This window comes from Rhineura floridana, chromosome 20, assembly GCF_030035675.1.
Source record: "Rhineura floridana isolate rRhiFlo1 chromosome 20, rRhiFlo1.hap2, whole genome shotgun sequence".
NCBI classification, from domain to species: Eukaryota; Metazoa; Chordata; class Lepidosauria; order Squamata; family Rhineuridae; genus Rhineura; species Rhineura floridana.
The window spans coordinates 492,889-510,431 of record NC_084499.1 but is presented as its reverse complement, the minus strand read 5'-3'; the positions used below and the strand labels follow the sequence as shown (position 1 = coordinate 510,431).

At 46.4% G+C, this 17,543-nt stretch overlaps 1 protein-coding gene across 2 annotated transcripts; it reads left to right on the top strand.

Moving 5' to 3' along the window:
- Nucleotides 1-1,471: 1,471 nt before the first annotated feature.
- On the top strand, nucleotides 1,472-17,250 carry LOC133373882 (uncharacterized). 2 transcript variants are annotated; one of them, XM_061604241.1, is made up of 6 exons: nucleotides 1,472-1,593; nucleotides 4,730-5,061; nucleotides 5,174-5,403; nucleotides 5,734-5,902; nucleotides 9,626-9,760; nucleotides 17,174-17,250. In XM_061604241.1, exons 1-6 carry the CDS (start codon nucleotides 1,515-1,517, stop codon nucleotides 17,231-17,233), a joined length of 1,005 nt encoding a protein of 334 aa, XP_061460225.1. In that variant the 5' UTR covers nucleotides 1,472-1,514; the 3' UTR covers nucleotides 17,234-17,250. The 2 variants fall into 2 exon arrangements, with proteins under 2 accessions (XP_061460225.1, XP_061460224.1); XM_061604240.1 differs by lacking the exons at nucleotides 9,626-9,760; nucleotides 17,174-17,250 and having other exon boundaries at nucleotides 5,734-6,193.
- The last annotated feature ends 293 nt before the right edge of the window (nucleotides 17,251-17,543 follow it).

The following is a 17,543-nucleotide window of genomic DNA, read 5'->3' as shown; positions in this document are numbered from 1 at the left end:
CTGGCACAGAGCAAAGCTCCATCCAGTCTGCAGCTTCAAAGGCAGCAGCCATCTTGCTGTTTTGATGCCTAGCAATCGGTAGTTGGAGGTACACTGCCCTTGAACATGGAGACTCTAGACAGCCAGTGGCTAATTGACTTCATCTCCTCCACAAATACATCTAATCCGGTGGTACCCAAACTTCCCCCTCCCAACTAATTGAAAATTGCTGAGGGTCTCGGTGCATTTCTGCCTGTCATACCCATTGTAAGATGCTGCACTAGACGCTGTATGATTTCATTGTATTTTTATTGATTCTATTATTTTTCTTATGTTGCATTTCCCTGTGTTACAGTTTGAATTCCACTGCATACTGGAATGCCCGTGCTGGTTCCAGCCTCCTGTTAACTTCACTGCTCTCCTGGGCCTCCCCTCCCCCCCCTTCCAGGCCATCCCACTCCCCTTCCTGGCAGACTGTCAGGTTCTGAGGAGGGGGGAAAGCTGCTGTGCTCAACAAACACGCCAAGGACCCCCTGAATGAAGCCAGTGGCCTGCAGACTCATTTGGGAACCACCGATCGAATCCCCTTTTCCAAACCATCACCACCTCTTGGGGCAGCAAATTCCACAATTAAATCTGTGCCCTTGCACTCATGTCATAGAATCATAGAATAGTAAAGTAGGAAGGGGCCTATAAGACCATCAAGTCCAACCCCCTGCACAATGCAGGAATCCAAATCAAAGCATTCCCAACAGATGGCTGCCTAGCTGCCTCTTGAATGCCTCCAGTGTCAGAGAGCCCACTACTTCGCTAGGTCATTGGTTCTATTGTCGTATGGCTGTAACAGTTAGGAAGTTTTTCCTGATGTCCAGTCGAGATCTGGCTTCCTGAAACTTAAGCCCATTATTCTGTCGGAATTTATCTCTATTGAGATGCGTAGCAAAGTTGCGTAGCGCTGCAGAACGGAGAGTATTGAGCAAGCTTAGTGTGTGTGTTTGAATCTTTGCTAAGATTCTACCTTCCCTGCAAATTACTCAGACAGAGACTTTAAGCTTTAAAATAAGAAACAACTACTTTATTCTGGAAGTACATGCTTGATAGGAAAGAGTTCTATAACTAGCTTCTAGCTATGCTGGAGAAGAGAGCATTGGTCCCAGTACTCGTCCTCATCCTGGTTGCTTCCCTCCAGAGCTTGGAAGTAACTCGTTATTTTTAACGAGTTACTTTTAATTCGTTACAATTTTAAATAACGAGTGGGTAATTCCATTACATTTGGCAAGTAACGTAAGGAATAGTAATTTCCCTACTTTTCAGCTTCAACTTTAACGTTTCCACGTTAGGTTGGACGTTACTTGGGGGCGGGAACAAGGGGAAGTCAGCTCCTGGCTGTGATTGGTTAACACAAGACATGTGCCTCACACTGATTGGACCTCTGCGCAGACTGTCTCTTCCCTCGTGATCTGTGTTAGGAGGCACGAGGGAAGAGGTTGAATAGGCAGAGGGAGCCTGCTAGCGTCTGACTCTGAGAGGAAAAAATGGACGCCGGAGGAAAAAGCCAGGGCAAGGACAACAACGGAGGAGAAGGCTGCAGCAGAATGGCGAAGAGCTGTGGAGGTGAGTGACGATTATTTGTGTGTGTGTGTGTGTGTGTGTGTGTGCCCCGGTGCGTGTGTTTTCGGCTGGAGTCTCTGGTTTTGGGGGGGGGGCTCCGGCTCTCTGGCTACCACCCCTTACTCTCTGGACTCTCCGCTTCAATTTTAAAAAAAAATTAAGTTTCTAGGTGGTCTAATTCCTGAGATACACACCAAAACGTAACCCCCCCCTGCAAAACTTTTTTTTAAACAGACCATGCTCTAGTTACAACTCCCATCAGCCCAATCCAGTGGCCATGCTGGCTGGGGCTGATGGGAGTTGTAGTTTAAAGTAACTTTTCAAAGCTCTGGCTGCAACCCGGCCCTTTCATGATTGTGAGTAAAGTGCAGACTTGTGTTTGTGTTGTAAATCTCTCTTCCTGCAACCCTATTTTTAAAGAAATTAGGCAGGGTTTATCACAGTTTTTATTATGTAGGAAACTAATACTCATTTTTTTAAAAAAGGAATGAAGTTTATTTATTTTTATTATTTTATTTATATCCCACCCTTCCTCCCAGTAGGAGCCCAGGGCAGCAAACAAAAGCACTAAACACACTTTAAAAATCATAAAAACAGACTTTAAAATATATTAAAACAAAACATCTTTAAAAACATTTTTAAAAGCTTTAAAAACATTTTTTTTAAGAAAAAGTTTAAAAACATATTAAAAAGCAATTTCAACACAGATGCAGACTGGGATAAGCTCTCAACTTAAAGGACTTGTTAAAAGAACAAGTTCCTTATCACTTGAGGCTGCAGTTTTCCCTGGTTGAGTAAGCCCCATTGAATACATTGGGACTTGCTTCTGAGTAAACAAACATAGGATTGCACTATAAATATCTTTACCGGTTATATAAATAAACATATTTGATAGTCATGCTTATATAAATATTTTCATAGAATCATAGAATAGTAGAGTTGGAGGGGCCTATAAGGCCATCAAGTCCAACCCCTTGCTCAATGCAGGAATCCAAATCAAAGCATTCCCGACAGATGGCTGCCCAGCTGCCTCTTGAATGTCTCCAGTACCCCTCTACCTCTCTAGTAGATCCCACTACCTCTCTAGTAATTAGTTCCATTGTTGTATGGCTCTAACAGTTAGGAAGCTTTTCCTGATGTCCAGTCGAAATCTGGCTTCTTGCAACTTGAGCCCATTATTCTGTGTCCTGCACTCTGGGATCATTGAGAAGAGATCCCGGCCCTCCTCTGTGTGGCAACCTTTCAAATACTTGAAGAGTGCTATCATATCTCCCCTCAGTCTTCTCTTCTCTTCTCCAGGTTAAATATGCCCAGTTCCTTCAGTCTCTCCTCATAGGGTGTTGTTTCCAGTCCCCTGATCATCCTTGTTGCCCTCTTTTGAACCTGTTCCAGTTTGTCTGCATCCTTCTTGAAGTGCAGAGACCAGAACTGGACACAGCACTCAAGATGAGGCCTAACCAGTGCTGAATAGAGGGGAACTAATACTTCACATGATTTGGAAACTATACTTCTGTTAATGCAGCCTGATATAGCATTTGCCTTTTTTGCAGCCACATCACACTGTTGGCTCATATTCAGCTTGTGATCGACAACAATTCCAAGATCCTTCTTGCATGTCGTACTGCTGAGCCAAGTATCCCCCATCTTATAACTGTGCATTTAGTTTCTTTTTCCTAAGTGTAGAACTTTTACTTCCACCCAGTTTTGTCATGCTGTGTCCCTATAAGTATCCAATTGCATACTATGGTTGTACAATACTTCCTTTACATTTTAAGTATGCCTTGGGGTAGTCATGGTTCTACATTGTTTTCATCCTGAGGGGCAGATAGGCTGAGAAATGGTGAGTAGCCCACGGTCACCCACTACACTTTATAGCTTATTTTCATTTTGAAAAATTAATTAAAACAATTTACATGCAGGGAAAATTTATTAAGCGGATTCACACAATATGTGTAAAGCACATCCAACTCGCATTTAAAGCGCATGACTTCCCCTAAAGAATTCTGGGAAGTGTCATTTCCCCCTCACAGTTATAGTTCTCACCACTCTTAACAAACTGCAGTTCCCATGATTCTGTGGTGGGATTCATGTGCTTCAAATGGGTGTTGAATGTGCTTTAAAGGAATGGTGTGGATCTGCCCTAGGTATGATGTTCATTCAAGAGTGAATTGAAAAGAACAATTTTAAAAGATACTTCTTACTCTTACTCATTTTTCAGACCTCTTTCTGAAGTAAAGGGTCAAATCTGTAAAAACAGCACATTAAAAGCAGCCATATTAAAAGATAAGGGCAGGGTATTCCAGGCAGGGGGTTGCCAACCCTGCTTGGATATGGATGTCTTTGCAGAAGAACCCTAGTCAAGGTTTACCAACAGCACAGTCCAGACTATATCTACTTAGAAGTCAGTCCTGTTGAGTTCTATGGGGCTTAATCCCTTAGTAAGTGTGTTTAGAATTGCAGCCTTCAGGAGCCTCCATCTTTACTCCCCAAAGCTCCCATCTAACATCTCCACAACACTAGGCTCCTTTGTCTCTGCTGTGGCCTTCTGGTGACTGCCCTAGCCTGAAGGCACTTAACCCTTCTTGCTGAAAGCAAGTAGGCTAGATTAAATGTTCCCTACCCAGGCTCATATATATAAAATATAAACGGCATTTTGTCAAAAGTATTTTTGTCTACATTTTATACCTCCTTGGTTTTCCAAGCTTGGCATGGAATGCTTCTCATACAGAATTAATTTGAAATGCTGCATATTTATTATCATAATCATCATATTCAAAATAAAAAATATATGTACCGCCTTCAAGTTGATTCCAACTTATGGTGACCCTATGAATAGGGTTTTCATGAGGCTGAGAGGCAGTGACTGGCCCAAGGTCACTCAGTGAGCTTCATGGCTATGTGGGGATTTGAACCCTAGTCTCATTTTGTTCTCACAACAACCCTGTGAGATAGTAGGTTAGACTGGTCCAGGCAGGGTTATTTAGTGAGCAAAAATGATGCAAATAGGATCTCTTTTAATTGTGCTATCAACCTGCTTACTTCCACTCTGACTGGGGCATCTTGCAGCATGGGGAAGAGATGGGGGCACATCACAGCTGAAGTTCACCCACATAGGAGCATTATCTCTTGTTTATTACAGAGACACCTGTTGCAGGTTTTGCTGCTGAGAGCAGCAGTCAGTTAGTGCGGCCACTTGCGTCACAGCTTGTTGATCCTGAGGAGGCAAAACTAGAAAGTGAGGTTCAGAAAGGAGGCCCTGTGCACGAGGAGGAGGAGGGCATGAAGCAGTGCCAGTTGCCCACAGCCACATCTGCAGAACAGCAAGTACCATGGTTTGGCTTTGAGAAAGCTTGTACATTTGTGAGCCAGAGTGGGAAAAATGTTGTTGTACGATGCAATTACTGCCTTCCAAGGATCAAAAATCTGAGATCAGCTGTTTCCTCCTCATCCAATGTGAAGAAACATTTTGAGGTAAGCCTTTGTCATGCTGGTCCTCAAAGAGTGTCCATTGTCTATTTATGTTTAAATTGTGAAGTTCCTCTTCCATTTTTTCTTGGATTCATGCTTTGTTCTTCTTCCTCAGAGGGCACACTCTGAGAAGCTGAGAGCAATTGAAGAAGCAATAAAGGCAAGGAGACGTGGCCTTCCTGAACCAATGCATGACACCCCTCCTCCCAAAATGCTGAAGCAGCAGCAGACAACCCTTGAGAGGTGGGGATCTGGCAGGGATCTGCTTCTGCTGGCAGCCTGCGTACACCCTCGCTTCAAACTAGATCGGCTGGAATCGTGTCAGGCCACCACCCATACCAACAAGTAAGAACATTAGGGAAGCCCTCTGGGTGGATTACTCCAAGGGAAATGTTGTCTCAAGGGAGGCATCAGAGGGCTTAAGGTGGTAGGCAGGGGCTGGTCCTTTTCTTCCTGGGGCTCCTCATCACAACCTTGGGTTGCTGCAGGTAATCCTTAAGGGTCTGCTGTGCTGCCCCATGAGTGTGGTGACTTGGTCACCTTCCTACCTTCCATGTCATCATCCACAGGCTCAGGCTGGACCCTGAACCAGGGGACATGACAAGCATCAGGAAATGAAGAGCAGATGATGGTTTCCTAACATATATGTGTTAACATATCCTCTCTCTTTGTTAGATACACAATGGAAGCCTTGCTGAAAGCCGAAATAAAGATGGGTGTACTTAATGAGGACAGTGATCAGTCTTCAGATAAAGACCAGGAAGGAGATGACTTAGCAGATGACTTCTTCAATTTTCTGCCCCAGGGCAAGAAGTCAGCAGTGGACACTGCTGAGGAGGAACTGGTGAGGTACCTGAGGTCTCCCAGCAGGGAAGTGTCATCACTCCATGGCTTTCCACGTGTGCTGCGGTGTTTTTTGCAGCACAACACAGGCATGCCTTCAAGCGCCGCAGTAGAACGCCTGTTCAGTACTGGTGGCAACGTAATGACTGTAAAAAGACATTCCTTGTCTGACATGCTCTTTGAGCAGCTTGTTCTTTTGAGACATAACAGAAACATATTATAAAAGCATTTCAAGTGTAAAATTTGATTTCAAGAGTTGGGGTATCTTCATTGCTTGGGGGGATGTGAGATTCTGTTATGCCATTATGTTAAACTTATGGATAATTTTTTTTATTCTACTACCCCCTGTGTGTGTGTGTTTATTTTTAATATTGTTTTAGGCTTCTTAGATGTGCAGCAGCCAAGGCCAGCACCTTGTAGGAGTTTTTTTAAAAAAGTAACTGAAATGTAATTGTAGTGATTACTTTTGAGAAAAAGTAAAGTAATCAGTTACTTTCAGAGCAATTGTAATTGTAACGGTAATTACTACTTTTTTTGGGCCAAGTAATTGTAACTGTAATTTATTACTTTTTAAAAGTAATCTTCCAAGCTCTGCTTCCCTCCTGAGAGAAAGAGAACACTGACTTGGGAAGGCGGGAAGGAACTGGGATTCAACATTCCTTTGCTTATCAGCCTAGCAGGAAGGGAAGAGATGGCAGGATCAAAGGGATAGGTATAGCCTCAACCAGCAAGAGGTCTAGCTCTCTAGCTACTCTTATCAACCCCCATGCAGCCTCAACCCACCAAGTTGGAGCTGAACCTCATACATTCCAACATGTTCCATGTCCTGCACTCTGGGACGATCGAGAAGAGATCCTGGCTCTCCTGTGTGTGACAACCTTTCATGTACTTGAAGAGTGCTCTCATATCTCCCCTCAGTCTTCTCTTCTCCAGGCTAAACATGCCCAGTTCTTTGTCTCTCCTCATAGGGCTTTGTTTCCAGTCCCCTGATCATCCTCGTTGCCCTCCTCTGAACCTGCTCCAGTTTGTCTGCATCCTTCTTGAAGTGCGGAGACCAGAACTGGGTGCAGTACTAAAGACGAGGCCTAACCAGTGCTGAATAGAGGGGAACTAATACTTCACGCAATTTGGAAACTAATGCAGCCTAATATAGCATTTGCCTTTTTTGCAGCCACATCACACTGTTGGCTCATATTCAGTTTGTGATCAACGACAATTCCAAGATCCTTCTCACATGTCTAATTGCTGAGCCAAGTATCCTGCTTGTGGGAAATGATACAGGACCGGGCAGGGCTTTGACCCAGCAGCCTGGCTCTTAAGTGAAGTCTAAGGCCTGTGGGCGCACCCATCCACACAGATCTACTCACGGGTAGGCACTCCATCTTGCCACTGCAAGGGGCAGGAAAGGTGTCAAGCTGCCAGTTAAGATCTCAGCTATACATCTAAACAAGATCCCATGCAAGGATTCCTGGGACTTTTTAGACTACACGTAGTTTAGTATGAAGGGAGGAGAGTTTCCCCATGTAATTAAAAAAAATGTATAGAAGTAATGCAACAGCTAGTTTTCTAACAGCTGCCCATAATATGTGGGGAAGTTTATATGTGTAAGAGAGTATCCCTCAAATTGTTGTTCTTCCAACCATAACCGGAAGTGGCAGAATCCAAGTAGGACTCTAGCACATTACTTTGCTGAATTTGTGGCCCAGCCTTTTAACAATGGCTGGTTTCACAGGAAAGTGTGTCTTTTCGAATTTCCTGTGTCTGCCTCACTGTAAACTGTTCACCTCCCTGTAAAGTTTTCACACAATTAGAAATCTCACACCAAGTGTTTCTGTTAAAGATAGCAACCACAGAGTCACATAAGCATCCCTTTCAGTTTGCTGCTCACCCAAAGATGCAGGATTAAAGAGATCTTGCAATTTGAATTAATAACCAAATTTAATTTACGGTCGGTCTATCGTGCTTTCAGTCTTATGAAGGGAAAATCCCTGTCCCAGGAATTGCTCCTGTTTTCAAAGCAAAATTTTGAACCATCAGTGTGGTGTAGTGGTTAGTGCATCAGATTAGGACCGTGGAGACTTGGGTTCAAATCCTCAGTCAGCTACGAGGCTCCCTGGGTGATCTGGGGCTAGTCATTCTCTCTCAGCCTAACCTGCCTCACAGGGTTGTTGTGAGAGTAAAAAGAGGGAGAACATTCTTCACTCCCTGGAACACCTTTTCTCCTTAGGATAAAGAATGGGGACCAAATCTTTAAATGACATCTTTCAGCACCTCCTTGTGAGCTTTTGTCACTGAGCAGTGAGAGAAAGGTTCACAAATCCAGAACAGAGTTGCAGCCTTAGTCTTTCCATTAGATAACCCGGTGGAAGTTCAGAGATCCTGGAGTCATTTTTGCCGGAACTAGGCCAGAGTGGTTATTTTGCAAGCAGCTAAAAATAACCCTCTGCAGAGGCTGCTGCTGCTGCAAGAATTGGCTTGTCTGCTGTATGCAACACCCACATCAGAAGATTGCTGAACTGTCCAGTCACAGGGCACCCCAAGATCCTACCCATTTAGTCTGACCCTTTGAGGCCTCTTCCAGAATTGCACCGCTTCAGACCTTAGGTGGCATCTGTGCCCCAACCTTCCCTGTCCAGGCTGCAGCTCAGTCGGATAGCGGATGCTCTACCTGTGTGTTTGCAAGTTTGATGGGGCTCATTCCCAGAGAAGAGGGTATAGGGTTGCAGCCTTAGGACCTGGGATTTCCAGGCAGGGCTGGGAAAAACTCCCCTCTGGAACTCTGTGGAGAGAGTGCCAGTCACCAAGGAAAGGCTGATGGAGTTGGGGATGCTGAATCTGGAGAAAAGACCATTGGGGGCTGAGAGGAGATCCATCTCGAAGCACCTGAAGGGCCATCACACAGATTCTGCTGCTGCTGCTCCAGAGGGCAGACCCCAAACCAATGGGCTGATCTTACGGGGGGGGGGCTTGACCTAAACATTAGGAAGAACTTCCTGGGAGTTTGAGATTTAAGAGGGTGGGACAGACTCCCTCAGAAGGCGGTGGACTCTTCTCGCTAAGCTGTGGGGAGAAAGGCCCCTCAAAAGCAGAGTCTTAAAAGACCCCTGGCTCTGCTAAGAAGAGCTGAGTGTCCAGCACAGCTCACGAGGCGGAAGACCCTCTTTCCCAGGGGCCAACATTCTGAGGGCACTGAAAACTGGAACATGCCCAGAGGAAGGTGACCAAGAGAGCGAGGGCTCTGGAAACAGTTGAAACGGCTGGGAAAATTTGGCCTGGAAACGAGAAGAGCACCCGAGAGCCGTCTCCCAATGTCGAATGGGCCGTCTCATGCGGAGCACAGAACAGATGTGGGCGCCATCGCTCCCTAGGGCAGAGCAAGGAGCCAATATGGGTGGCAATGGCAGGGGCACCGATTTCAGCTCAACCTTTGGAGAAAGCCCCTAATACTGAGTAGTTGAACATCAATCAGAACAGGCTGCCCTGGTGAAGAGAGGCAACTCTCTCTTCATCAGAAACAGACGATGGGCAGCCATCTGTCAGGGATGCTGCAATTGCAAAGTCCTGCACTGCCCATCCTGCATGGAGTGGACTAGATGACCACTGAGGTACCTTCCATTTCTATGATTCTGTCTCCGATTTAACAAAGAGGATGTCTTAACTTGCTAGTTTTCTGTAACTTATTAGTTTAATGAACTATATTTTCCTATATTTTGCTTGGTTCTAGTATTTCAACATAAAAGGCGGAGGTTCTGAAACAAGGAAACACACCCAGCTGTGGTTTAAGCAGAATTCAAGGGACTTTCAAAGGACACCCAACCAGAAAGCAGAAAACAACCTTCTTGTAGAGCAGACAACTCAAGTGAGCAAGCCCAGCCACAGGCTACAGGTCAAGCCAAACAGAGGCATTAGCCTAGGGGCTCAGTGGGGGCGGGGGGCAAGCAAACTACACATAGTGAGAGGGTTAAGGGCCTCCCCTGGAGGAAGGGAGGGAGGAAGGGAGAGAGGAGGAGGCTTAGCCCAGGCCAGACCATTTGTCTAGCTAGCAGCAGTTTTCCAAGGTCTCGGTCCAGAGCAGTCTTTTCCACCATCTGTTACCTGGAGATGCCAATTAAGAGAACCTCATCAAAGGGTATGCCTACCTTCCTCCCTCCCTCCCGCTGTCACCTTGTCTCTAGCTGCTCTCGCCCTGCACTTTTCCAGGCTCCCACTAGCCAAAGCATGCTGCATGTTGCCCCGCCTTTGTTCCATCCCCACCATCTCCAGGCCGTCCTCTCTGCCCGACATCTTGGACAGCTGCTGCCACTCAGAGAAGAAAGTGGCAGACCACACTGGGCTGCTAGAGAGGCCAATGGCCTGGCTTCCAGGCCAGCTCTTGGCTTCCCACGCGCCACTTTGAACACATGCCTGTTATCCCAAACTGGAAAGGGCGTTGTGGTGTTAGCTCAGAGGCGCCACAGAAGATTTCTTCAGTCGAAGGTCGTTTCATTTGTTTTTGCAGTCGGAGGGATGGGGTCAGTGTTGACTTTGTCGTGGTCTCGCCCTCACACCCAGTCGGCCTCCGTCCTGCCACACAGACCTCCAAAAGAGAACAAACCTCCCAAAGGGTCACCCCCACGGGCGTGTTAGTAACTGCCAACGGGAGGATGCCCTTGTCGACTCACCGCTAGAAATAAACACTCTGCGAGTAAAACTGAGCCAGCGCACCCAAAGATTTCAGGAAAGGCAGGAAATCCACGGGGGACAAGGACCAGGGGCCGTTTTCAGAAGCAGCCAAAATCAAATTGGAACGCCAGAAGCCATTTGGGTATATTCTTTACCTAATAGCAGGGCCCAGTTGCAGAGTCTTATTCTGTGGGCCAGCAGTCTACCAATGCCCTTTGCCCTCTTCAGCTGGCAAGGGGGCCCAGACTGATTCTCCCAAGTCAGAAGCATCCGCCCAGCCAGCACCAACATTGACTTAGTGCCAGCACCAGGTTCAGGAAGCAGACAGGCTTGATGATCAAATTAAAGCCACAGCCTGGCAAGATTCTAATGAGCTGTGTCAATAATCCTGTGTGAGAAGTTTGAAAATAGAAACAAGACTCTAATTTTAACTTCTCTCCGTTGTCCCCCTCTTTTCTTGCACAGAAGGCAGACCAAGCCTTGCAGGCTCAACCCCTGTGGGGAGCCAGCAATTAGGAAGATTATTTCTACACCTGCTGATTTGAGTGCGATTTGTCCATGGAACAAAATAGCCCAGAAATAGCTAGTGCAATTTTGCACATACCATACCCACATGCCCTGTCGAATCCGAGCTCTGGTTTCATTCTCTACAATTTGGAAGCTCACTCAACACAGTACCTTGGACCAATATTCCTCAGCCTGGCTGTTTTCCTCAAGGCCAAGAGTGCCCTACTTTCACCTGGGAAGTGTTGGCAGAAACGAGAGCCTGCAGCACCCAAACAACTGTCACACTCGAAGGGGGGGGGGCTCAGTCAGGGGCTAAGGTCCCAGTCCCAGAAATGTCCGTTGCTTGCCAAAGGACTTGCCAGCACAGACAGGATTCCTGGTGGCCCTGCCTGCTCCTCAAGGTCCCTGACCTGTGGGTTACCTCTGAGAACTGTGGGTCTGGCGCCAGCTCAGGCCCTGACATGGCAAGAACATAAGACAGATGAAGCCCATCTCTTCAACTGGCCATTGCTCCCAAGGACATCCCAGCACACGCAGACCAAGTGGGCAGGGTCTTCCTGACCCACTTGTCACCTGTCTGGCATCTCCCGACCTCAGCTTCTCAGCTTGAAGCAACAGGGGTGACTCTCACGAGTCTTAGGAAGCCACAGGAAGGGAGAGGCAGCCGCCCTCCTTGGCACACACTGTCTGCTGAGGGGAGCAGGACACCTCGCTCTGGGGCGCTCTCCTCATTTCTCTTTGTGGAACAGGACCAGAGTGCCAGGCGGGTCTTCAGCCAGGGCCAACAATGAGCTCATTCTTTGGGGGGAAGGGGAGGTGAAGGCGTGGCAGACGGCCACTTTTGGTCCACCCAAGACCTTCCACCTTCCCTGATGCTGCCGTGCTGAGGGAGATTCTGTATGCAAACCGTGCAGCAGTACGAGCAGCTGCCCATTTTACATCACTCAGAACAGGAAGGCGAGAGATCCCCTTTCCAGAAACATGGCCATGCAATGGTCACTTTCCCCAACATGTGCAGAAGGTCAGTGAAGTGACCCAATGGTCAGCAAGCCATTGCCGAAGAAGGATTGTAGCCACCTTGTGGCATGGAGGGTGGACAGCCTGCCTGCCTTCTTCAGCAACAATGTGCCAAGACAACGAGATCTAGAGCCTCTTCATTTCAGACAGTGGCATTGGGTTGCCCCACTGACGTCACATGATTCCTTGGGCCAGAAGGGTTCTGGGGCGTCGTGCCAGTGACCCAGCTTGCAGGCAACTAGCAGCCCAAGTTGGACAAAGTGCTGGGAACCAGACCTCCCAGTTCAAGCACATCAGCAGCACAAGGCACATACACATACATCTCTCTCTCTCTCTCTCTCTCTCTGTCACATCCACACACACACACACACACACACACACACACGAGTGAGATTCAGCTGTTTGTCCAAGCTGCTCTTAAAAGATCCACAGGTGGGAATCTCACCATACTCCCTGTTAGAGGAGCACGTGTTTCAGTGTGCCTTCGTGAAGACTCAGCCATGGAGGTCAAGTTTGCTTTAATGTAAGGAGGATCTCCGGATATGTTTGGACTCCCAGTTCCCGGAATCCCTGACACTGCTGGCCACAGAGGCTGGTGGGAGTTGTAATCCAGCAGCAGCATCCAGAGGGCCACAGATGTGCCTTAATAGGAGAAATCAGTTAGAGGAGACTGGGGGCAACTCATTCCTCTGAGTCCTGCTCTGTTGGTTTCCCAGTGGGACATCTGCCTGGCCACTGCTGGGAACAAAGTCTTGGCTAGATGGACCCTCCAGAGTCAGATCCAGGACTGTGCTTAGGAAATCATCCAGCAAGAAAGCCCGAGAAGCCCACACAGAGGCCACAGCCCTCCCCCACTTGGAACTCAGAGGTAGACTGTAGCGCACTGCGTGTGTATGTGAAACGTGGTATGGATCCAAGAGCCGTTTAGAACAGGAATAAGACAGGCCAGGCAAGTTTCATGTAAGAGTCTTTACTAGGCAAAGACATTAGAGACATCTTCCTCCATTGACAATTCTTCCCCCACACTCGAGTTCCTGCCAGTTCCCAGCTTATCACACTCTCAGCTAGCCACACTGACCTTGATTGTCTGGAACTCTGTTCTCACAGTTTAACCCTTCTGCTTCAGGTTTCTCTCTCTCTGCTAAAAACCTTATCTGTAAGTCTCACAACCTGCGTCACTGACCAACAGCCCCCACCTGAGACTTGCAGACTTCAAAACATCATGTTACAATTATGACATTTCTACAACATTAACTTTTCATTACAAATACATTTCAGTACATTGACTCTTACAGTTTCTATTTACAGTTTCAGTTCAGTTCAGTTTCTCTTTATTCTTTATTTACACAAGTTTCACAGATTCAAGTTTGCTTTTATTTGATGATACAATTACATTTCATTCTTCAACACAATACTTCCACATTAGATCCATTGTTTCTTTATCTATAGGCCCCTCTTTTTCCCATTCCTCTGGAATTTCATCTGTTTCATTATTCTGTTGTGTAACATTAAACGCAAATCTCTGAGGAGGTTGACCTTTCGTTTTTCTCTCTGATCTCCTGACATTATCTATTTCCATTTCTTCCTCACTTTCAACTTTAGTTGGACCAGCACTCGTACTTGGCATTTCTGTATCATGTGTTGTTATGTCTTCACCTCTCAGTCTTTTAACAGTACGTTTGCCACCATATATTAAATCTGTCAAAGCAGCTTTTAATGGAATTTGCTGCCCGAAAGGAACATCTGCAGCTTCCTGTCTGTTTTCACTCTCTAAGATCACTGTTTGGCTGTGTCTCCAAGGTTTATCTATCACTTTTATGTTTCTGCTTAACACTACTTATTGTTTCTCAGGTAACCAAACTCTGTAATATGAATTCTGAAATCCCAAAATGCGTCCTGCTTGAGCTCTTGAGCCTAATTTGCCATGTCTTCTTTGTTTTACTACATGTACCCAGCATTTTGCCCCAAAACGTTCTATGTGTTTCACCCTGGGTTTTCTCCCAGTCAGTTTCTCATAGGGAGACATGCCTATTGTTCTGTGCATTAGGCGGTTCTGAATATAAACAGTGTACAGTATACATTCACCCCAATAAGTGTTATTCATATCAGCATCTGCTAGCATTGCTCTCAATGAATCCTGCAATGACCTGTTCCTCCTCTCTGCCATGCCGTTGGAGGATGGGCTGAAGGGAGCGGTGAGACTATGAATTATTCCCTTCTTTTCCAAATATGTTTGAAATGAATTACTGGTAAATTCTCCTCCTCTATCTGATCTGATATTTTTGATAACAGCCCCATGTTGTGTCTCTGTTTTCTGTATGAATGCCTTTAATTTCTCTTCTGCATCACTTTTCTTTTTCAATAAGAACACATGTGTAAATCTGGAAAAATCATCCACAATCACTAAATAAAACCTTGCTCCACCTTTTGAGCACTGAAAAGGACCAGCTAAATCCACATGTATAAGCTGATAGGGTTCTGAAGTCGTGCTTTCACAACTCTTATTTACGGGATTCACAGTCATTTTTGTTTTATAACATACCTCACACTCATCCACATGCTCACAGTGTGTTAACTTCAAATCTTGACTATATTTTGGGGTGTTTTGTATCTTTTGGAAATGTCCGTGTGCTAATTTTCTGTGCCATTCATGGACACAATTCTCATGTTTCTCTTTATTTACTGCTATCCAAGCACACATGTCTTTATCAATCTTGCATTCAATTATAAACATTTTGTTCTATAATTTCCCTTGCATGCATATTTCACCATCTTTTCTCACAAAACATCTATCCCCTTCAAATGTAACTTTACAACCTATTTGAGCCAATTTTCTCACTGATAGAATGTTATATTTTAAACCAGAAATCAATAATACATCTGTTAAAATTCCCAAATTACCCATCTTCAGCGTTCCTCTTGCTGTCGCGTCCTGAGTTGATCCGTCAGCCAGATAAAGCTTCTCCTGCGTCGGCTTTGAAGTGTAAAATAAACTAGAGTCTGTGATTAGGCAATTAGACGCTCCACTGTCAAGAAGCCACTTAGAGTTAATCAGTTTATTGCTCTCTTTAGAAACAAAGTTCACGCTTGCCCTTTGACTTTCAAAGTCTCTGTAATTCCTCTTCTTTAAACAATGTCTCTGTATATGCCCACGTGACCTGCAAAAATAACATGTTTTAGTCTCTTCCCTGCTTCTTTGATTCCGTTGTACAGACACAGTCCCAGCCTCTTTTAAGTCCATTTTCTTGTTTTCTTGTCTCCTGCACCATTCTTGTTGAAGTTTCTGTTCCACAAAGTCCAAAGATAGAGTCCCGTCAGGTTGACTTTCAAGACCTGCAACCAGCACGTCCCATTTTTGATCCAATGAAGATAACAGGAGATAAACCATCTGCAAGTCATTATGATGCATGATCTTGCAGCTCTGCATTTAATCTACGAAATTCAGCCAAATGCTCTTCCATAGTCACATCATCAGTAAAACGCATCTGATAAAGCTTCCGTGCCAAACACAGCCTGCTTCCCGCAGTTTGCTGTACATGTGCAGCTCTTAACTTTTCCCACATCTGATTAGCAGTCGGCTCATTACTCACCAGCAACAGTTGTGAATCTGATAGCCCCAGAGTAATAAAAGCCTTCGCTTTCTCGTCTTTCTTCAGCCACGCTGCTGAAGGAGCTGCCGGAGGGGTTTTTTCCACGACATCATTTAAATCCTCTTTAATCAGTACAGCTCTCATTCTCCACTTCCAGCTGGAGTAATTTACAGCATTCAGTCTCTCCATCGGCATCCCGGAAGACAGATTTACAGCCATGTTGCCCACTCTTACTTGCCTCTCACTTGCGCTTTGTTTCTCTCTGCAACCACGCCACTTCACCAGTTCTCGAACCCGCTGCAACGCCTCATAATCTGGGCCCATAACCCCTCTAGCGCACTGCGTGTGTATGTGAGACGTGGTATGGATCCAAGAGCCGTTTAGAACAGGAATAAGACAGGCCAGGCAAGTTTCATGTAAGAGTCTTTACTAGGCAAAGACATTAGAGACATCTTCCTCCATTGACAATTCTTCCCCCACACTCGAGTTCCTGCCAGTTCCCAGCTTATCACACTCTCAGCTAGCCACACTGACCTTGATTGTCTGGAACTCTGTTCTCACAGTTTAACCCTTCTGCTTCAGGTTTCTCTCTCTCTGCTAAAAACCTTATCTGTAAGTCTCACAACCTGCGTCACTGACCAACATAGACTGCATCTGGACATGGAAGCACCACAAAGCTCCAGTTACTGCTGATCAGCTTCTCTGGGTGACACCCCCTCCCCTGAAAGCTCATTTTTTTTGAGAAGGAGAGAATACACCACCAGCCTTTCTACACCATTTATGATCTTGCAAACCTCTCGCATGCTGATGCCAACAAGGAGGCTAAGGCTATCAATGGCTACCAGCCACTATGGCTATGCTCTACCTCCGCAGTCGATGCTTCCAATGACAAATTGCTGGAAACTGCAGGTGGGACAGCACTGCCCTTGTGCTCAGGACCTGCTTGTGGGCTTCCAGGGGCAACTGGTTGGCCCCTGTGAAAACAGGATGCTGGATTAGGTAGGCCGCTGGCCTGATCCACCAGCAACCAGGCTCTTCACATGTTCTTAAGGAGAAAGAAACGCTGAACCGAACATATTTGCAGACCACTGCAAGGAGCTGCTCTTCACTCCTGGAACTGGGACGGGGGGTGGGGAAGCGAGGCGTCATCAACACACAATCAAGGGCCAAAACGGACAAGGCATGTGACTATTCCCCTTGGCCCCTTAAAAGGAAACCACAGCAACTCTTTTTGGGGGAGGGGGTTCAGGAGCACAGGAGGGGTGCCCAACCCTTTCCCTCATTGACCACTTTCTCACTCTACGCTACCCCACCCCCACCGCAGCAGCCTTCCACCTGCCTTCAGGGTTTCAGAGAAATATGTGAATTGCCAATAAAAGGGGGCGTTGGAGCCTGGAAATTGCTGGAAAAGCAGTTAAGCACCCCCTCCCAGTTGCCATTCCTCTACTCTGAATGTGCCCCCCCCGATGCTTTTATTTTGTCTTGTTTTTTAAAAGGTATCAGAGGAATATCGACGCCTGCAATTCTGCATGAAACCTGCTTCGGTCCTTCCATGACCCACCCACTTACAAGAGCTGCAATGACCAGCATTCAACACCAGGTGGCGAACTCTCTGTGCCATTTGGAGGCAGGAGTGTTTGTCAGTTCGAAAAGAGCTGGGCGGGGGGGGGGCGGTGATTCGAGGAGCACCCTTCAGCGCACAGGAAAATCTCATCCCCCTCCAACATGTGACAGGAGGGCATGCACAGAACCCCGCCCCCCCCATTCTCAGGCCAAAGATTTATTTATTGATAGCATTTGTGTGCCACCCCATCATGCAGCACCCAAGGGGCATCAGCAGAGGGTGATGACCCGAGGGGAGAGGAG

Bases quoted from the DNA above. Each gene is read 5' to 3' on its own strand.
- LOC133373882 (XM_061604240.1), top strand. From the start codon at position 1,515: ATGGACGCCGGAGGAAAAAGCCAGGGCAAGGACAACAACGGAGGAGAA. The intron at 1,594-4,729 runs GTGAGTGACGAT...TGTTTATTACAG, and splicing joins AATGGCGAAGAGCTGTGGAG to AGACACCTGTTGCAGGTTTT. The intron at 5,404-5,733 runs GTAAGAACATTA...TCTCTTTGTTAG, and splicing joins GCCACCACCCATACCAACAA to ATACACAATGGAAGCCTTGC.